At 44.5% G+C, this 18,446-nt stretch overlaps 7 protein-coding genes and 1 long non-coding RNA gene across 8 annotated transcripts; 2 read left to right on the top strand and 6 right to left on the bottom strand.

The window, feature by feature from the left end:
* The first annotated feature begins 486 nt into the window (after nucleotides 1-486).
* Nucleotides 487-2,292, top strand: LOC6494669. Its single transcript, XM_001959863.4, has 3 exons — nucleotides 487-726; nucleotides 1,051-1,234; nucleotides 1,295-2,292. The coding sequence occupies exons 1-3, from the start codon at nucleotides 660-662 to the stop codon at nucleotides 2,187-2,189; spliced, it is 1,146 nt and encodes a 381-aa protein (XP_001959899.1). The 5' UTR covers nucleotides 487-659; the 3' UTR covers nucleotides 2,190-2,292.
* Nucleotides 2,233-3,502, bottom strand: LOC6495942. Its single transcript, XM_001959862.3, has 2 exons — nucleotides 2,998-3,502; nucleotides 2,233-2,938 (listed from the first exon to the last, which is right to left on the bottom strand). The coding sequence occupies exons 1-2, from the start codon at nucleotides 3,362-3,364 to the stop codon at nucleotides 2,307-2,309; spliced, it is 999 nt and encodes a 332-aa protein (XP_001959898.1). The 5' UTR covers nucleotides 3,365-3,502; the 3' UTR covers nucleotides 2,233-2,306.
* Nucleotides 3,503-3,554: 52 nt separating this feature from the next.
* Nucleotides 3,555-4,519, bottom strand: LOC6495941 (general odorant-binding protein 67). The gene is made up of 3 exons (XM_001959861.4): nucleotides 4,370-4,519; nucleotides 4,104-4,310; nucleotides 3,555-4,047 (listed from the first exon to the last, which is right to left on the bottom strand). Exons 1-3 carry the CDS (start codon nucleotides 4,472-4,474, stop codon nucleotides 3,664-3,666), a joined length of 696 nt encoding a protein of 231 aa, XP_001959897.2. The 5' UTR covers nucleotides 4,475-4,519; the 3' UTR covers nucleotides 3,555-3,663.
* A 434-nt stretch (nucleotides 4,520-4,953) lies between these two features.
* LOC6495940 (epimerase family protein SDR39U1) lies at nucleotides 4,954-6,229 on the bottom strand. The gene is made up of 4 exons (XM_001959860.4): nucleotides 6,103-6,229; nucleotides 5,597-6,039; nucleotides 5,304-5,534; nucleotides 4,954-5,246 (listed from the first exon to the last, which is right to left on the bottom strand). The coding sequence occupies exons 1-4, from the start codon at nucleotides 6,122-6,124 to the stop codon at nucleotides 5,049-5,051; spliced, it is 894 nt and encodes a 297-aa protein (XP_001959896.1). The 5' UTR covers nucleotides 6,125-6,229; the 3' UTR covers nucleotides 4,954-5,048.
* Nucleotides 6,230-8,725: 2,496 nt separating this feature from the next.
* LOC116654745 lies at nucleotides 8,726-11,464 on the bottom strand. The gene is made up of 2 exons (XR_006507202.1): nucleotides 9,609-11,464; nucleotides 8,726-9,490 (listed from the first exon to the last, which is right to left on the bottom strand). It is a non-coding gene; the product is annotated as an uncharacterized LOC116654745 (long non-coding RNA).
* Nucleotides 11,465-11,937: 473 nt separating this feature from the next.
* LOC6494670 lies at nucleotides 11,938-13,214 on the top strand. Its single transcript, XM_001959859.4, has 2 exons — nucleotides 11,938-12,875; nucleotides 12,950-13,214. The coding sequence occupies exons 1-2, from the start codon at nucleotides 12,533-12,535 to the stop codon at nucleotides 13,099-13,101; spliced, it is 495 nt and encodes a 164-aa protein (XP_001959895.2). The 5' UTR covers nucleotides 11,938-12,532; the 3' UTR covers nucleotides 13,102-13,214.
* A 162-nt stretch (nucleotides 13,215-13,376) lies between these two features.
* On the bottom strand, nucleotides 13,377-14,968 carry LOC6502573 (phenoloxidase-activating factor 2). Its single transcript, XM_044715234.1, has 2 exons — nucleotides 14,730-14,968; nucleotides 13,377-14,677 (listed from the first exon to the last, which is right to left on the bottom strand). The coding sequence occupies exons 1-2, from the start codon at nucleotides 14,940-14,942 to the stop codon at nucleotides 13,754-13,756; spliced, it is 1,137 nt and encodes a 378-aa protein (XP_044571169.1). The 5' UTR covers nucleotides 14,943-14,968; the 3' UTR covers nucleotides 13,377-13,753.
* A 118-nt stretch (nucleotides 14,969-15,086) lies between these two features.
* On the bottom strand, nucleotides 15,087-16,348 carry LOC6502572 (phenoloxidase-activating factor 2). Its single transcript, XM_001959857.4, has 2 exons — nucleotides 16,094-16,348; nucleotides 15,087-16,034 (listed from the first exon to the last, which is right to left on the bottom strand). Exons 1-2 carry the CDS (start codon nucleotides 16,310-16,312, stop codon nucleotides 15,168-15,170), a joined length of 1,086 nt encoding a protein of 361 aa, XP_001959893.2. The 5' UTR covers nucleotides 16,313-16,348; the 3' UTR covers nucleotides 15,087-15,167.
* Between the last annotated feature and the right edge of the window lie 2,098 nt (nucleotides 16,349-18,446).

Here is an 18,446-nt window from a genome sequence, read left to right as displayed (position 1 = left end):
TAAGGGGCCAATGTATAAGCATTCCCTTATAAAATATAAGTACTCCCATTTGTTTAAATGCTTCTTTTTTATTTTATTGCATCTCAAAAAACTTCAAGCTTTTAGAAAAAAGTTCTATCTTTCTCGAAAATTAGTCAGTACTAACAGCAATTTAATTGATTTCCAAAACGAGAAACAATAATGTTTCATGAAATACATTTATCTCTAGTCTTTTCTAATTTCATAACTAATGTGACACATCCTGTGCAAGCGGACTAGAACTATTTAGGTTAGCCTTTCAATTTCTTCCAGCACTTCCAGTGAGGCTGCGGCTCGAGACCTGCGGCCCTGAGCACAAAGTGCGCAGATGCTGCACTCCCACCCACACCGTTTTCCACCTGCCACCCACTTTCGGCAAACTCGCCGCCCCCTTCTAGCCCCGTGCCACCCCAACTCCACTTACACTAGTGCGCTTTTGCTAGCCACAGCTTTCCCTCAGATCTGAGGCAAGAAAAAGAGAGAGCGGCTGCTGGAGAGAGTAGGCGCACGCGATGTTCTCGACGCCTGGAAGCTGCAGCCAGAAAATCGTCCTGTTAGATGTGAAAACTATTGGCAGGCGAAAGGTCTAAGGTCTGGCAGTATAAAAAATAAAAGCAGAGCAAATAAATTGGCCTGGCCTAATGGCTCAGATTCAATTGAACGGGGCCAGTGCTCCAAGCAATGGCAACAATGTCGAGGATAACGAACGTAAGTATGCAGAAAATATAAGAAATTTGTGTGATAAAAATTCCAGGACTTACCTGAGATGAAATTTATGTGCGTGTGTGCTCCTAAATTTAGACAGCTATGATGTATGCAGTGTATGTTTGTGTGTATCATGATGTATGTCAGTCGCAGCTAGCAAAGCTAGGATGTTTTCTGGCCTGACGGTGGGTGGTAACTTAAAAGCTGCAAACGAGAGAGCGAGTCCTGAGAGAGAGCGCACAATAAGATGCTGCGCCAGAGTTGTCATCTATTCCACCAAACAGCAACAAGTTTAAAATCTCATATTTACCTTGTGCTTTTTTCTAGCTTACCAAATCAGCGATGACGACTTAGATGACCTGGATGATGAGTGTTTGCTGGAGGAGGCGGACACCCAAGGAAGTGCCAACACCCTTGGACGGGGTCCTTATGAACGGGCTTGGACCACGGAGGCCACCCGAGCCCTCATTCACATACGGGGTCCCATGGAGGGGAGCTTTACGGAGGGCAGGTGAGTGGGGTATTTAAGCTTCTCAAAAATATAGATAATAGTTGTTTCATTCCGTTAAAGACAAAAGAGAACCGCTTTGTGGCTGCACTGCACCCGCCAGTTGCAACGCCTGGGATTTCGATACTCTGCCGCCAAGGTGCAGAAGAAGTGGCACAACATCCTTATCACCTACAATAAGAATCTGAGCAAGAAGTACGTCTCCGGCTATGTCCATTGGGAGTTCTTCGAGGAGATGTTCAAGTACTTGCAGGGCAAGAAGGCAGACTTTGATATTCAGCCGCAGCCAAGTGCCACAATAACTTCAGCCCAGAATTCCACGCCAGGTCAGAACCAAAGTCAGCCATCTCAACAGCAGCCCCAGCAGCAGCAGCAGGCGTCTATGCAACTGCAACCGACAACCATTGAATTGCCGTATCAGAAGAAGCCCGGAACACCACAATTGCAGCTACCAGCTCAGCCACAGGCCAAGGAGGGACAGCCGTACATTACACCCGTGGATCAGGTACTCCTGCAGGCCCAGATTCAGGAGCACCACCTGCAGGATAGTAAATCAAACGACGAATTCGACGAGGATAGCAGCAACAGCATGGAGGAGGTGAGACAGCCGAAGATGGAGTTCGACGCCGACCATCAGATGGAAGCGGAGCGCATCAGCAACAGCAGCCACCACCAACTGGAGGCGAACGGCAAGATGTTTGATCTGGCCAGGCCCTTAGGCTCGCAGGCAGTGGCCGGCATGGCCGATGACGTGTGGTGGAAGGACTACTTTGAAAGGAAGCTGGAGGTGGAGCGCGAGAAGATGGAGTTACAGCGAAACCTCCAGCGGGAGCATGTGCAGGTCCAGAAGATGTCACTGGTCCAGCAAGAACGCATCGAGCGGATGAAGATTGATGCAATCAACAGCCTCACAGCCACCCTGCAGAAACTGGTTGAGGCCAAGTGTCGACGTGCTTAAGCTAATCCCTACTCTAGAGACTAGACCACTTTCGATTCCTGTGTAAACTTTAGGCTTCTATTTGTGTGCATCTGGTTGTGTGTGTAAATACAATTTCGGCCAACTAATATTACGTTTTCACGGCTGCCAGTCGATTTCGAAGATGCTGGCCAGGGAGCTCTGCTTTGGATTGGGTTTCTCCAGGCCGTAGCTCAGCCTCCAGAGGTCCGTCGAATAGATCAAGCCCTCACCTGCGTTCAGACGCATCCTTAAGCTGGGGCATATGTTCTGGTTGCATGGCTCCTTGGGTTTAAGAGTCACCTCGAAGTGCCCGCTTAGTTGCTGGAAAAGAATCAACCCGCGTACGTAGATCTCAGCCTGAGGTCGTTTCTGTTGATGAACTGCTAGCATCCAGCTGGAGTAGTAAGGTGCCAGGTGCAAAGGATAATAGTAGGGACGTTCCAGAAACAACCGCGACGACTTAACCGCTTTCTTTTGGCAGTTCCGGAGCTGTAGGTGCCAAGGATTCGCAGAAGAGTATATCTTGTCAAGGGCCGAATCTAGGTTAAAGAGTTTCTTCAACAGAAGATTGGTGGAAACATCACACGGATCACTGCTTAACCATTCCGGTGTCCTTTCTTCTATTAGCTCTAATAGATTGAACAGATTTGTTTCCAATCCAACATCGGTAACTATGATTGGTATTCCGCGTTCCAGGTATTGTGATTCCAGCAGGGAGAAGCTCACATTCGAAGCTGTAGGTAGTCCTTCTACATAGTTGGGGATTAAAGGAGGAATGTAGACTGGAAATAGTTAAATTCAGACTCACCTAGAGACTCGCAGAGTGCACAGTTCTCCCACAAGGTCTCGTGCCTGCCCAGCGGTGGTAGTTGGTCCTGTACTTGCTGAGCTTCCCGAGATATCAAACACTTTGAATTGTAGTAGGGTGTCCAGTCCCAGAGGGGCAGGGCTTGGATTAGCATTATCCTGCCCAGGGCACTCACATACCAAGCAAAGGTATCGCAATACAACCAAAGGATGTAAGAGACCAAAAAAGGGAGGCCGATTAAAAGCCACCTTCTAGCCCTCGCCATTCGGATTCTCCAGATCAGAGGCTTGCATATGGCCAACATTTCCTGGGCAGAGAACTCCTGCTTCCGGCAGTCCTCGAAGAATAATTTTAGCTCCTCCTCCATGGTCCTAACACTTTCCCGCACACAAGACGAATGAATCCTCGGTCCAGGATGCTCAACGCTTTTCTGGCCATGCACATGCGCGCGATAAGCAATTTCCTTGAAGGGGAAAACCTAATTTTCTAACTCATTGCGCCTCCAGACGTGCAGCGCTGCGATAAGTGGCTCAAAGGATATTGAGCTTTAAACCATATTGAGTTTTAAATATTTATTGTGTTAAATTGAAAAAAAATTTAATTTTCTGCCTGGGAGGGGGTTAAATGCTCTACGCATGTCCGTTTGGTGAGGTTTCCTCGGTTACTTTACATCTCCTCGCCGGAGGGAGGAGGTCCTCGGGGTGGCTTGCAGTTGGTGAAGAACTCCCTGGCCTGATTGCATTCCTCGGAATCGTTCCTAATCGATGCCGGGCAGTTCTTCATCAGATTGCGGAATACGCAGCCCATTAGATGGCCAGCATCGTGGGGACAGATGGGCATTCCAGGTGGCGGAGATGGACGAGGACGAGCCGGCAGGTTGGCCTCGAATTCAGCCACCTTGGTGGCACAAGTGGTGAAGGCCTCGGTAGCTGTGGTCTGCAGATCGGTGCTGTCCTTGAACACCACCTGGAGATAGCTGGTCAGCTTGGCCTGATTCAAGCTACGGTCCACATAGATGCCAGTTTCGTTGAAAATGCACGAAAACAGACACTGGTGGGGGGAGAAAAGGATGTTAGATACATTCCTTTTACATAGGACCTACAAACCGGTGGTGGATGCGGATGATGGTGACGCCGTTTGCCCTCGAAGGAACCACTGGCCTCACCATCCATTGGCGGTGGCCGGGTGATGTTGTACTGAGCGCATTTCTCCTTCAGCTCTGCGGTGACGAACTCCGGCATGGGACAGCAGGTCTTGGGATTCACAAAGGGTGGCCGCTTGGAGCAGTCGACGTCAGCCGAAACGGCTGCAGTCTGTTAATGGATTATTAGTTTTAACCAAAGTAGAATCGCGTGATTTCAGGCTATCATACCAGGCAGAAGCCGACAACAAGAACTAATAGTGGCGAGCTGGAAAGCATTTTGCGGATTGGCGGCTCTAAACGAAACTGACTCTTCCACCGACATGGCTGGCACATTTATAGATCCCAGCCAACTGGGCAAAAACACAAACTTTATAAAAATTATGTAGCCATATAGCCGGATTGGCGGCAGCGTGTGCAAGTCAATTAATTTTTTTTGTGCTCATTCAGCTACGATTGTTTCCAATTATTTCAATTGTCCAGTTGCAAAAGGTTCTGTCAGCCAGAATTATCTAAAATCTTTCACACTCTGTTGTAGCTGATTGAAAGTTACTTTAAAAAGTTCCCCATTACATAATCCCAGCCCAGATTACACCTTCGAAAAGTCCCTTAGCCCTTTTCGATGAAAGCCTTCGGATGAAATAATTAAAAGCGTCGGAGTTTTTTTTAGAAACAAATTAAGCCAATAATTACATATAATGTGACAGTAGACAATTGTGGAATACTGGTGGACGTGACTAATGAGTAAACAAATTAAATGAATTCATTTTTGGGAGCTATTATCTCCCGGGGTGATGATTCACATGATTCACAGCTTGCAGAAATTTGAGATTTAATTTGCGCCGGCCACTGTCCATGACTTTTATGTACAGGAAACTCTAAACTAAATAGTAACCATTGGCAATCCAGTTCATCGCTTTCGGGTCAACTCCTTCACGGCCTCATTCACGCTGGGATACTGAAACTTGAAGCCGGAGGCGATGGCTTCTTTGGGCTCCACTTTGGCGCCACTAAGGAGAAGAGCAGCTCGATCGTTGCCGAAGATGGCATGCACCACAAATTCGGGCACGTTGAAGATGCAGGGACGATTTAAGGCTTTGGCAAATGCCTGGAAAAATAGATTGTGTTCAAATTATATTTAAAAAGGAATTTGAAAAAGACTTACCTTGCTGAAATCCTTGTTGCTCGCAATTTCAGGGGCCACTGCATTGACGACGCCTCTTACTGGCTTCTCAATTATGTACTGTATCAGACTGCAGAGGTCCTGCATGTGAATCCAGGGCATGATCTGCTTGCCCGTGCCCAAGGGACCGCCAACACCAAGTTTGAATGGCAACCAAATGGACTGGATCATTCCGCCTCCGAGTCCCACAACAACACCAGTTCGGAGGATGGTCTGGAATAGGTTACTGAATCGGTTAATGAAACAGCGTCCCTGCATGTTTTCAACTAACTTACCCTTTTGCAATCCTCTTCACCGCCACTCTGAGCCGCCTGTTCCCAGGCCAAGCATAATTTGGACATGTAGTCGAATCCCTCAACCTTGTCCTTCTCATTATAGACCTTCGACTCCGAGGGTGGATAATGGCTAACTCCGCAGAGGTTAACGAAGGAGGTGACCTGGGGAGCAGCCTTCAAGGCCTGAGCCAGCGTTTTGGATGAATTGATGCGAGAGTTCCACACATTCTGCTGAAAGCCGGGTGTCCATCGCCTTGACGGATCCAAAACGTTCTGACCAGTGGCATTCACTATCGAGGTCACGGAGCTGGGGATTCCATTCTTTTCGATTTCGTGCCAAGTGATTCTTTTATCTCCTGGCATTCGCGAGATGACCGTTACATCGTAGCCCTTGTGCGTCAGGTGTTGGGCCAGATTGCGGCCAATGAAGCCGGTGCCACCGCCTGAAAGGGGACCGCCCACCGTCGAATATTATATCTGTGACCTTGGGATCCACTTGAACTTACCTATGAGGGCGTGCTTAGACATTTCCTTATCCTTATTCCAAGAATTTCACTCTTTGCCACTTACGACACTCGGCGTAATCAAAAAACAGCTGACTTCTTTTAGAGTTGCCACACTGTTAAATTTGTTCTAAAAATGCTGTGGTGAAAATGGTTTTAAACGAAAAGGCGCCAAAAATAAAATGTATCTTGTGATTAAAAATATTAAAACTAATTTATATAATTTAATAAACGCATAATTAGGCCGCAGTACTGTGACGTTATGCTGCTTCTGTAAAAAAAAAGGTAGACAGAATTAGATGCGGTCTCAAGTAATGTATTGTCCCCTTATCAGTACACCTCAATATTATTTTAGATTTATACTAAGTTTGAATTCTAAGTATTTTTAAAGACAATGTCAGGCATAGTCATTATCATTCAAGTTCGATTTTGAAGTGCCCTTTTCACAAGGCAATTAATTATGTAATTGTAAAAAATTGAAATCAAAAAAAAAAAATTGAAATTGAAAAAAAATTTATTTTTCCAGCAGCTTAATTTGAGAAATTTTCAACACTTTCAACAGCTTAATTTGAGAAATTTTCAACACTAAAACGAAAATCAAAATATATATATATATATATATATATGTACAGATAATATATGTATGTATATGCAGATAATAATAACCAGGGAAATTCTGTAAAACCCCTTTGGCCAACAACTATAATGCAAGTGGCTATGACGCTTTCACTCCGCATGCAAACTCCGATACATAGCCACGTGGCGGAGCCGGAGCGACCAGACGCATGTGGCCAAGTTAATGGTGGATAGGAGCCAAGTTCAAGTGCAGCAGACGATATCACGTCATATCCTTGGTCTCGCTGTGTGGTGTTTTGTTTTCGGGGCCAGTCATTGGAAACTCATTTGCATACAGACGCTGTACGCCGGCATTAACCAACTCGACGCCGGGGTTGACACTACTTTCTCTTCCTCCTTAGCTACTAGTCGGATGCATCCCCCTATGGAAGTGGGCGTGACTTCTGGGAGAAAGAATTTGCATTAAGCACAGCAATTATTGCGCTTCATTGACTGAGAAAGGCAGGGACTGATGAAAAAAAGGATCTAGGGCCATAATTACGAGGTCTGGTGCCCGTATCTAGTCCTGCAATCAGGCCATAAACACGTACAGCTGGATAAGTAACGGCAAAGGAGCGTAAATTAAGTTTAACGGGTAAAAAACAGGACAATATTGGATTTAAATAGTCAGAGAATTTTTTAATTCATTGGATTGAAAGAAATTAGAAAGACTATCTTTTTGGTTTAAATTAAAGTTAATTTTTAATCGTTTAAGTTATAAACTTTTAGTTAAAAAACATCAGCAGAAGAACTTTTGGCTTTGACACTCGTCACTGATAAAAAGTGAATAGGGGCGAGAAAACTTTCTAGACAAAAGGAAAATATGGAACTGTTGATGGAAAGGATCTGGTTAAAAAAGTTGCCATGTATCTTGCTGTTTGAGTTGCACTTCCGCTGCACATGCAGATACACAAAGTCAGATACAGATACAGATACTCCCGGTTGTATCTTTTGCACATTGCCGGTTCGAGGGACAAACTTCTTTGTTTGTTTTATTGACAAACAGTGACAGAGAGGTGGAGCTCCTCCGGTCCATGGCACAACATGGACGAATATCCGAATAAATGCAACCAATAGTCACCCACACCCACTCCAACACCCACTTTCCGTTCTCCTCATCCCGCTACCAGAGTGATTTGTGTAACATGTGGGTAGGAGCTGGACTGGAATCCGTTGGCACCGCATCTCACATGGCTATTGACACGCCGCACACACTCCCTGACAGTTTTATGCATTTATGCATGTGCGGTTGTTTTTTGCTGTCTTGCGGCTGCGGTTGTCTCCCGGAGATCGAGGGATTAGCCCGGCTCTGACAGTTGGTCACCTCGGCGGCACAGCATAAAACTTAATTCTGTCATAATTGCGATGCAGCTAACAAGTTTTGCCAGCCAGTCCGGCTTCTCCACAAAGGAAAACATTCAATAAACAAAAAGATTCTTTTAAGTTTATGAATTTTGAAATTTTTCTTCTAAGTAAATCTTAATAATAAAGAATTTTGCAGGAGATAATACTTATTGAAATTACTGACAAAATAATCACCATAAAACCTGATGTTTAGAACAGATTTTTCTTAGTGTACTGAATCCCAGTCCGTAACTTGTGCAACTTTCAAGCATTTTGAGGTTTTCGGTTTTTAAATAATTGAATAGCCCCAGAATGCACTAAAGTTCAGGGGCCAGCAACTTTTCTGCCAAAATGCGAAAACAGACAAACCGGGCTGGAAAGTTTCGTTGATTGCTCTTGACGTTAATTGAAATTTGGCCAGGCCAGGCCAGGACCCGGAGGAAGCCGGCTAATTGGCAGTGACCAAGGTGTTGGCTTATCTTCATTACACAGTTGTTGGCCTTCTCATCCCACAAAATTAGATATGATTGAATTTGTAATTTCTCAACCTATTGACCCCCCATCGAACAATTTTCGTCTGGTCGTCTGGGTTTTTGCGACGTTTGTTGGCAGATATGTTGGCTTTATTTTGTATTTTGCGACTTCTTTAAAGGAAAGTTCAAAAGTATCATAAACAATCTGCGCAGACAATTTGTCTGCCATTTATTAAATCTGGGTCAGACAAAGTGGCGGCGCCGTCGAAGCCGCCGAAAAGATTGCCGCACAGACAGCGTCTTGGTGGCACATCCTCGCCCTCATCCTCGCAACCCATGTCCCATACTTAATGCGTCAGATTGCGATTTTGGAAATGCGAGGTAAGGCGGAGAGTCAGCGATGTGGGTCAAAAGTCACAGAGCGCGCCACGATGTCTCATCAATTTTAACAACTTTGCTCGACAGAATCACGGTTAATGTGTTTTTCCTTTTCTGGGGAAGTGCTTTTCGCGCATCCTGTTCTTCTGCTGTGTTCCTGCTGTTTTCCGCTAACGATGCACCACCATTTGACGCAACTAAAATTAGATGTCCAAGAAACTTCGTTTTCAGCACTTCAAAGGCACTTTTGTCAAGCGGATGCATTCGGACAGATGCTGCTTAAAAGGATCTGCTCTGCGAAGTTCTGACGGTTGGGATCACCCAACTAGGAGATCAAAGGCATCAAAAATCAAAATGAAATGAGGCTGGGCGGATTGGAGTTTTCTCTGAATAATGCAACTTGATGGTCGCATATCAATTAGTGGAAAAGCGACTCACAATGCACTGGCTACCAGGCTCACCCACTTTCCCAGCACCAAACTCGTTATCCATCAATATCGCTGATAGCCACAAACGGTGAATGGCCAAGTGAGTCGTCCACTCCACTCCACTCCAGAGCACCTGCATCGCTGCAAGACAACCTGGCGGCAGAGGCGATTTGATATCAATTCGATGATTGCAAGACTTTACTTTCAGTTTCTTAGATTTCATATGTTGCGGTGTTGCAACATGAGCATGGCATTATTAAAATAACTATACCTTTTCAAGTTTGAACTAACTTGAAACCCTTTATATGAAAACCTGCTTCGAAATCCATGCTAATTGCTTTCATAATTTTGTAATATTTTTCCTACCAGCCTCTTCGAGTGACAAAACCAGACCATGCAACGTTGCAGGGCAGGTGAACTGTTGCCATTCACACCTGCGTGCAATTATTGACATTCAAGCTTGTAATAAAATATAATTCCGGTCGTGGCGACCCAAAATTAATTAGGCTTTTAATATTTATGCTTTTTATGTTTTATGCGTTTTGCATTTGGTGGCGACAGGTCGCCAAGGACGCGAGTGACTGGCGACAAAGGACCCGGGGAGTCAGGTTCGTGTATGCGGGCAATTAATAAGCCAGAAAAATGCGACCGTAGCTTGGAGGTCCTGTCCGGTGTCCTGTCCGACTGCGAAAGGGTGCAAGATAAGTATCTATTATAAATATTCATACATTCGCGGCAAGCACACAGACGACATTAAGGCATGTCCGACAAGTCGAACTGTCGGTGGGTCCTTTGACGCAACTGTCTTTCAATGGCCTGTCCACTTTCTAGGCCTTTCGAATCCCCAGGCATTGCTCGGTCCTATTCATGGGTCTGGGCTATTCTTCATTTAACTCAAGCTTGACAGCCAAAGAGTGGTCTTTTGTCCACTTGAAAAGCCGCCCAGTTCCTGCGGCTTTCGGTGACCCAAAAAAAAGGAAACTTTTGAAGGCAACATGGTTTTGATTATAATTATATGTTTATGAACGTATTTTTTGGAAATTTTCATGAGTAGGTGTATGAAATTAGAGTAAGGAGTAGAGATTTCAAGCAAGTGATTGCTTTTCCAAAATTACATTTAAGGCTAGACCGATCGTTGGGTAATTCCAGTGAGCCAAAGAGTGCAGCAGTACATTGCTTTCCAAAATATGAACAGAGACTTTCTCCCATCTCGTCTCGGTTATCAATACCGAACAATCGCAGCAATCCACGTTGAAGCAATGAAATTAGCGAACCGCAAACAAGACTTCAAATTACCGGCATTCATCCCGAATCAGATGCAAAAAAATTCGCACCAGGCTGTCAGATTTTGCAGCACGAGGGGGTTATTGCAGATGTATATTTATATGGTAGAGTATATATATATCTGAGGTATGCAATGGGATCGATTGCCATCGACAGCCGTTCACAATGGATTGGCAGTAAATCATGAAAATTAAAGAGACTGCAAGTGGCCAGAAACGGAGAAGAAAAGGGTAAGTCGTAGCTGTAGCCTGTGTTGGGAAAGAAAAAGCAAGTTGCAACCAGGCAGACATCCGCATCTCCGCATGGCACACTTCCAACTGTGGCGCATAATTAAAATGCAACATAAATAAACATAAGCAGTGATAAATTGGCCAGCGAGGCAGCGGAAATGTGCGTTAATCCAATTAAATGGGCCATTTGTGCGGCTGAAATGCGAAAAAGTTGTTCATTAAAGATAGCTAGGAGAAATGTTTAAACCTAATACTAGTTCTGCAACTGCAATTGCAACTGAAAACTATACTATTGCAGTTGACAAAAAGGACTCTATGGTCTGAAGAGGATCTGGGACAATGTCCTTTTGACAGCGTCTATGCGTCTAGTCAGTGTCTCTGGCCAGTTCGTTTGTTTTGGCCGACTGTTTTCTTTGTTTGGCTTGTTTTGGGCCGCAGGCCGCAGGATTTTCTTTTTTGTGCCACAGTGGGCCAGGACTTTGCTAATACTTGTACTTTGTACTTGTAAATTCTCAATGTAACCACTTCAACGGGGAATCGTGTAAACATCCATTAAGCAGCGATTTGAACAAATCAAAGTCAGCAACAGAAGCAGGCAGGGGCTGGGAGTTGCGACCCCAACTGCTACTCCTGGATGACACGTGCCGGATGGATGATAACACGGGCAGAGGCCGCATCCTTGCCAATAAACTGCAACGTAATGGGGCCCATTGTACACAATGCAAACGCTGTTTACACAGACGACAGCCGCCACCCTGGGGAGTACTGCTCGAGATGTGGCTGGGCTGGGGTCGACAAGGCGACCCCTCGAAAAAGTTTAACTTGTTCAATTTGCATGAGTCCCGCGGTCTCGAGTCTAAAGCGATACTTTGCCCAAAAAACTTTGTCCATAAAGCAGCTGCAGAAATAAAGGCAGACAGAAAACATAGACCAGGGGGGTATAATGAGCACGCGTCCTTTGTTCCCATCACGACACATATTCCGTTGTCATGTCCTTTTGCCTTCTAAGCCGCCACCAAAGCGAACGGACACGTGCAATCCAGGGAGAAACAAGAACAAAGGTGAAACCAAAAGGGGATTCGGGGGTACAAAGTCCCCATATTAAAATTGGAATATAATTATAAATAATGTTTAAAAGATGGATCTACCTCACTCTCCATATTGATAATATTTTAATTCATATATACCCCCTTGATTTATTTTAAATACGCCTCTGGAACGAGTAGTAGGCCGAGTCTGGAGGCAAACTGGCCAAGTGTGGGGAGCGCCTGCTGATATATTGTTTACAAGAAGCCGGAGTCCTTTGAAAATGCCTTCTAATGGCCAGTAACCAGCTTTTGCAGGGCTTCCTGCGTTGTTGACCTTGGTTGCAATCCTGGCAATCCCTGGAAATTTGCATATTCACGCACTCTCCCCTTGACGTATCCAATTTTGAAGATGGCAACCCTCCTGCCGGGATTTCGGTGTGACAATTAATTTTGCGCAGCTCATTAGGCCATTAAGGAAACCCTCGCCAGGGGGTGGCTTAAAATATGGATTCTAAACTTGCCATTCTAGCAAATTGGACTACATAAAAGCTAATGCCTGGGCCCCTTCTGTTCCGAAATGACAGGTGAACGAGGTCAATTGGGAATCTTGAAAGTGTCAGGGCACACCTCGAATGCAGCCCTGCCCCATGTGAATGACAACTAAAAGGGAAAGGCAGCAAACAATTTCCAAAAGTTTGAGGTTCTACAAAATAATGGAAAGAAACGAAAAATCCATTAAAGGCGACTACGAATGCCAGGAGTTTCTCGCGCTGGACGAGCCCATTATATATCCTCCAGAAATTACGGGGAAGACGGAAAACACGGGTAGCTCGAACGAGGAAAGCGGCGAAGAGACCGCGGAGGAGGGTCATCAGGATCACAAGAACCTGGACTCCATTGAAACCGAAATGGATGAGAAGTGCGAGAGGGAGCTGGAGCAGGAGGAGGCAGGTGTTCCGAAGAGAGACTCCGAGGAGGACCTCCGCAAGATGAATGGTGAGTGTCGGGCTGTGGCTCCCCAAGGTGAAAAGTTCAGACATTCTTCAGAAACTTTCATTCACTCCATCCAGAACTGAGTCTCCTGTCGACCGCTGCCATGATAGCCTACATCCAGTGCCTGGAGTCGCAGCTCTTCGAGTTGGGACAGCGCGAGGCCCGGGAGCTCAACCGGAGCAAACACCTGCGCATCTTCGGCGGCACCCGCCGTCGCTCCAACAAGTGAAAAAATGTGACCTAAGTGGCAAATCAGCTTATGCCACTGCTGCTACTCCTGCTGCTCCCTTTGCTGACTTTGATGGTATCTGATATCGAATAAAGGTTCGTCAATGAAACCAACTCCATTCTACTTCCCTTCTCGTTTCCGACTCGCCAGTATAGCTCCAGATGGGCCCAGAAATGGCCAAGTCAAAGGCACAGTTGCATGAAAGCCGCTTACCGGCTTAGTTTCAGAAACTGGACAAGCCATCGAAATTCGCCCACAACATAGAGAAGTCGGGAAAGTAGCCATAAAAAGAAATGGCTTTAATTTATTTTTCAGGGAATTTAATCAAAGAAACTTGACGAGATACCATATACATCGTAAATAAAAAGAAACTTTTTAGAAAAATTCAAGTGGAAAAATACAAATAGGTCCACCTTAGTTATGTTCAACTGTAGTTGGCAGGAAATGTACGTACAATCTGATGGTGGAGTATAGGTATTGCTTCTGGGATTGCTGGGCATTAATCATACATACATATGTCATAGATGAATTTATGAGAGCACTGGTGAATCTGCTAGGCTGGGAATTCAAAGATTCTAGGAAAACCTCTGATAAGCACAATAATTATTATACTTTATATTCTTTATTTTTGCACAACCTTATGGCTTCTGTTCTAAGTGACCTCAAGAACGGGCAGTCTCGGCGTCCAATGATACGTTAGCCGAATCTCCAGCTGGACTCGGTTTAAATTATAATTAATCCACTCCCTAAAGTGGGACACATCCGTGTAGACAGCAGGGACGTTTTCCGTGCCACACTGAACTCCAAAGCTGACGATGCCAATCTGCTCGAAGAGGTTGGGATTGCCTTTTAGGGAACACACCACGGCGGATCCGCCATCGACAGTGCAGACATTATTATCCCTGTCACCGCCAGCGCATATAACACTATCGGGCACTTGCAACGGGCACATGTTCTTGTTAACCACGGGCAGCTCAATCTTCTTCAGGATTGTGAAACGGTCATCTAAGAATTTCCTCTTGCCCCAGCCCACCAAGTAGCATCTCTCCTCGATCTTCGGAGACTTTCCCAGATTAGGCAAGCAGAGGGTCCCAATGTGATCCCCCAGCTGGAATGGCCAGTTGAGAAAGAGAAGCGCCAAGTTATTGGCGCCAGTTTCTACTTGGAACGCCTCATGACGTAAAATTCGAACTATAGTTCGCTCCTGCTTCTTAAAGGATTGCCGATTCGATTCCAAGTCCCAATCGCCAGCTCTGACCACGATGTCTGCCAAGGACTTGCCCTCGGTGACATGAGCCGCTGTAAGAACGACTCCGGGAGCCACTAGGGTACCTCCGCCAAATAAGATTTTCTGATAAAAAAGAGCTATCACCCAACGGAACTCTGCAGGATGTGCCTCGTCTTGTGAATGCCGAAGATCCGAGTCCAGGCCTCTGGGATTGGACCAGCCACAATGCTTAAATTGGTTGTCATTCATTGGCAGGGGAGTCATTAAAAAGGTTCCACCTTTCGCACTGGGTACCTTTCGGGGAGGGGGAGTAGTTGGTTGTGGGGAGGAACTGAGCTCTTCCATCGCCTGGAATAAAATCGATTAAAATGGTGACTTGCCCAAATGCATCCGATCTTACAATCTCCTCCTGCTCCTCTTCGAATTCCCTTAGAATTTCGCAGCACAATTCGGAATCCTGGCACGCAAACCTAGCAAAGATGCTGCCCGGTGCCTCCCTTAAGCAATATCTGGGAGCAACACAACTATACTGAAGAGAACAAGGTACCCTAGCCTGGCAGCAACCAAGGAAACATGCCACAAGGAATATTCTTAGCGACCAAAGCTTCGACATTTCAATGCCATGAATATTTTCGCACCACTGGCGTTGAGGGAGAGTTTATTCTACTTATATGGGTCAGACGGGGCTCGATTGGGGCTTATCAGTTCCAAAGAATTCATTTAAAATATTAATAACTAACAAAAATCACTCTAAGAATCTCCATGACAATAGTATTTTATTCTTTAATTGTTGAAATGTACAGAACATTATTAATTCAAAATAATAACTGAAAAGTCATTATCTATAGTCCCCCATTTGGCGGCAAGGTTTGACCGTAGGCTGTGGTGGGAAATGAGGGACTTCTTCCATTTTCTGCCGAATCCACTCTCGGAAATAGAACACGTCAGTGTAGACTCCCGGGACGTTTCGCTGACCACACCCGTTACCCCAGTTGACGATACCAACTTGGACGTAGCGATCTGGGTCCTCTGTCATAGGGCAAAACAGGCTAGATCCTCCATCGCCAGTGCAGGCATCTTCATTTTCGTTTCCACCAGCACAAAGTAGGCCTTCAGCAAGCTTGAACTCGTTGCCCAAGTTTGTGTTTCTTAGAAGAAACTCGCAATCAGAGGTGTTCACTAGAGGCAATTGAGTTGCCTTCAATACGGACGAGTAGTGTTCATCCGTGAACTTCTTTTTTCCCCATCCGCTCATCACGCAATCGTCAACAGTGAAGGCGTTGGGTGAATCTGGCAAGCACATAGTCCGGATGTGATCCGCCAATTGGAAGGGTGTATCCAAGAAATAAAGCGCCAAGTTACTGAAACCGGTCCTAATATAGAAGTCTTCGTGGCCATCAATGCGGATCACAGATCTCTCCTGCGGCTGAAAGGACTCACGGTCAGAATTCAAGTCCCAATCGCCAGCTCTGATCCGCAAATCTTCCATGGACACATCGTTCATAATATGATAAGCTGAAAGGACTATATTCGGAGCCACCAGCGAACCGGCGCCAATATATTGTCCCTTGTTGTAGAACGCTACTACCCACGGGAATTCTCCAGGTCGTGCCTCTTCTGAAGTTAGATTCACTGATTGCAAGCCTATTTTATTGATGACGCCGCACTGTGACCATTTGTTTTCTAGCTCTGGAGCCGGAGTTGGCTAAAAAATACAGAACTGTAATTTTCAAATAATTTTCATCGGAATATATCAAGTCCTACCTTTTCCTTCTTCTCTAGAGCCTTGCAGCAAACTTGAAATTTATTGCAGGTTACAAATTCTGCTGATCGGAGGATAATATTATTTGTTTCTACGCACTTCGATGGATGAACGCAATGCTCTAGTTTGTCGCAACGTTCTCCAGAAAGTATGCCCCCAGCCCCCAAGGTTGCAAGGACGCAGGCTATCAGAACAACTCCAAATGTCCAGAGTCTGGCCATGTTTTCAGAGCAGAGAATACACAGAAATGATTGGGTCTGGTTCCAGATTACTCAATTTAAAGGCCCCGAACGTCTTCCAGGCTTCCAGCTGACGCTTATCACTATATACTAGAGCCCATATTGATATCGCTAAAAAACACTTAAATTCCAAACATTTGAATATTAAAAACTTTTTATGAATAATAAGTAAACCAAGTATAAAGCAAAAATAAAATAAAAAACGATAATACATGCCATTTTTTGTTTATACATACATACATACATTCTTTAAAATAAAATGACACTCTTAGAACACTACTTATATGCAATTTTAATGGACCCTTTAGGGAAGCAGAAAGTGTAAATTAAATTAATTATTTCTCTGATTATTTTCATTGATTTCCTAGAATCATTCAATTTTCGTCCATTACAAAAGGCCGGTCTATAGTCTTGATCTTTTTTACCCTCGTACATAGCTCTACTAGAGCCATCGAAGCATTCGACTAAATTCTTAATGGGTATTATGTAGTTGAATCACTTTTCAATAGACTTCACATCATATTTGAATTATCTTTAGTTGAAAAAATACTTCATAATCACATAAATACATCAGCGCTATGTATATTATTTTTTTTTTCTTGGAAATTCTATATGTCTTTTTATATGAAATTCCAAAAGATAATCATTTTGTGGTAACTCTCTATAAATAAATCAATTTTTTGTTACTTGTATATATTTTTTTTATGAATAGTTTGACATAACAAGGTTCATCTGTATTTTCTTGGAACTTCACATGGCTTTTGGTAGCCGGGATGGGAAGGGGACAATGTGTCTGGTATCGGGCATTAGTCGGGCATTAAAGCTTTACGAAGAGCTCGCCCTGGCTTCCTGGGCTCTTAGTTAGCCCTCAAACCCGGAGTCGTCTATGCCCTCCCCTTTGGAGTAACTCAATTCAAAGCAAATAGTAGCCAGCCAGTTTATCACATGGATTTGTGCTAATTTTTCCATTTCCTCGCCCGCCTGGGGAGTTGCAATGCACTGAACCCGATCCGATTGGAGTTGGAGTTGGGACGATGGAAGCTCTCGAGTTTCCAGGACTCTTAAGTTGATTAAATTTCACGCGATTTGATTCGATTTTCAATTATACCAACACCGAGAGCCTTAAATCCATTATGCTAAATAAATACATCCATCTCCCGGCATCGATTTTCCAACTGCGTGTCAGTTATCAAGAACTCCTGAATTGAAAGCCGGAAAAGGGAAAGCTGGGCAAAGCTTTTTGATGCCCGTCCAAACAACTTCCTGCCATATCCCTGCAACTGTCTGGATCTGCCTGGCTGCCTGTCTGTCTGTCTGTCGGACTCGGTGATGATGCAGTCCGTGTCCTGACTTCCCTTTCCCGGAAAGAATCTCGTGTTTGTTGTCCCTTTTTTTGGTGGTTGCGGGTGCAAATGTTTATCGGCTTCAAAGGGATTCTATGGCGATTTGGGGTTTGTCAAAACACGGCATTACCCAGTCTCCTTCGACAGTCAAACGACATTTGAATGCAACATGTGTCCAGGATTCGGGCTTTGCTTTGTTAATTTGCAACCCCCAGGACTTTAGGGGTGGAACGAACGCCTTTGCCTAATAGAATATGCTCATTATGGGATTCCAAGTTGAGTGGGTTTCAGTGTTCCACGCATAACTCTAACTAAATTATTATAAATGAATTCATAATCTTCTCCAGGCATAGTTATGTCCAAGGTGGGGTGGTTTCAAGTACACTTCCTTCCCACCCTTCGCCGGAATGTGAAATATTCAAATATGAGCGAAAGTATTCGCCATTCATTTGTGGGCTTGCTCTGATTCAATTTACTGCGTATTTTTCGAGGGACAGGAAGTCATTTATTTCATTTAATCCTTCTACAATTTATATAAATTTAATGTTTGACATTTTTTCTCCTATTTCCGATTGAATTTCAATTACTTTGTTAGATAAATTCAATTGAATCGATACAGACAGTCGGGAATTGCGTTTCTATTCAATTTGTTGATTGGAAAATGGATGTTAGTTGGTATTTGAATAGAAATTAATTTATTTTATGCATAACTCGACAATTAGAAGTAATTTAATCTGCGAAAACAATGTCTTCAATAATGTTACAGTTACGCA

The sequence above is a fragment of the Drosophila ananassae genome, chromosome 3L (assembly GCF_017639315.1).
Source record: "Drosophila ananassae strain 14024-0371.13 chromosome 3L, ASM1763931v2, whole genome shotgun sequence".
NCBI classification, from domain to species: domain Eukaryota; kingdom Metazoa; phylum Arthropoda; class Insecta; order Diptera; family Drosophilidae; genus Drosophila; species Drosophila ananassae.
Note: the sequence above shows the minus strand (reverse complement) of the source record. Positions and strands in the feature narration are given on the sequence as shown.

What these genes read in the sequence shown, in the direction of transcription:
- LOC6494669 (XM_001959863.4), top strand. Translation starts at nt 660, where the DNA reads ATGGCTCAGATTCAATTGAACGGGGCCAGTGCTCCAAGCAATGGCAAC. An exon ending in CAATGTCGAGGATAACGAAC is followed by an intron (nt 727 to 1,050) that starts GTAAGTATGCAG and finishes GCTTTTTTCTAG; the next exon opens with CTTACCAAATCAGCGATGAC. An exon ending in GGGAGCTTTACGGAGGGCAG is followed by an intron (nt 1,235 to 1,294) that starts GTGAGTGGGGTA and finishes ATTCCGTTAAAG; the next exon opens with ACAAAAGAGAACCGCTTTGT.
- LOC6494670 (XM_001959859.4), top strand. Translation starts at nt 12,533, where the DNA reads ATGACAACTAAAAGGGAAAGGCAGCAAACAATTTCCAAAAGTTTGAGG. An exon ending in GGACCTCCGCAAGATGAATG is followed by an intron (nt 12,876 to 12,949) that starts GTGAGTGTCGGG and finishes CACTCCATCCAG; the next exon opens with AACTGAGTCTCCTGTCGACC.
- LOC6495942 (XM_001959862.3), bottom strand. Translation starts at nt 3,364, where the DNA reads ATGGAGGAGGAGCTAAAATTATTCTTCGAGGACTGCCGGAAGCAGGAG. An exon ending in TGCACTCTGCGAGTCTCTAG is followed by an intron (nt 2,939 to 2,997) that starts GTGAGTCTGAAT and finishes CCAACTATGTAG; the next exon opens with AAGGACTACCTACAGCTTCG.
- LOC6495941 (XM_001959861.4), bottom strand. Translation starts at nt 4,474, where the DNA reads ATGTGCCAGCCATGTCGGTGGAAGAGTCAGTTTCGTTTAGAGCCGCCA. An exon ending in TTGTTGTCGGCTTCTGCCTG is followed by an intron (nt 4,311 to 4,369) that starts GTATGATAGCCT and finishes ATCCATTAACAG; the next exon opens with ACTGCAGCCGTTTCGGCTGA. An exon ending in ATCATCCGCATCCACCACCG is followed by an intron (nt 4,048 to 4,103) that starts GTTTGTAGGTCC and finishes TCCCCCCACCAG; the next exon opens with TGTCTGTTTTCGTGCATTTT.
- LOC6495940 (XM_001959860.4), bottom strand. Translation starts at nt 6,124, where the DNA reads ATGTCTAAGCACGCCCTCATAG. An exon ending in GTGAAGAGGATTGCAAAAGG is followed by an intron (nt 5,535 to 5,596) that starts GTAAGTTAGTTG and finishes AACCTATTCCAG; the next exon opens with ACCATCCTCCGAACTGGTGT. An exon ending in GCAACAAGGATTTCAGCAAG is followed by an intron (nt 5,247 to 5,303) that starts GTAAGTCTTTTT and finishes CTATTTTTCCAG; the next exon opens with GCATTTGCCAAAGCCTTAAA.
- LOC6502572 (XM_001959857.4), bottom strand. Translation starts at nt 16,312, where the DNA reads ATGGCCAGACTCTGGACATTTGGAGTTGTTCTGATAGCCTGCGTCCTT. An exon ending in CTCTAGAGAAGAAGGAAAAG is followed by an intron (nt 16,035 to 16,093) that starts GTAGGACTTGAT and finishes TGTATTTTTTAG; the next exon opens with CCAACTCCGGCTCCAGAGCT.
- LOC6502573 (XM_044715234.1), bottom strand. Translation starts at nt 14,942, where the DNA reads ATGTCGAAGCTTTGGTCGCTAAGAATATTCCTTGTGGCATGTTTCCTT. An exon ending in AAGAGGAGCAGGAGGAGATT is followed by an intron (nt 14,678 to 14,729) that starts GTAAGATCGGAT and finishes ATTTTATTCCAG; the next exon opens with GCGATGGAAGAGCTCAGTTC.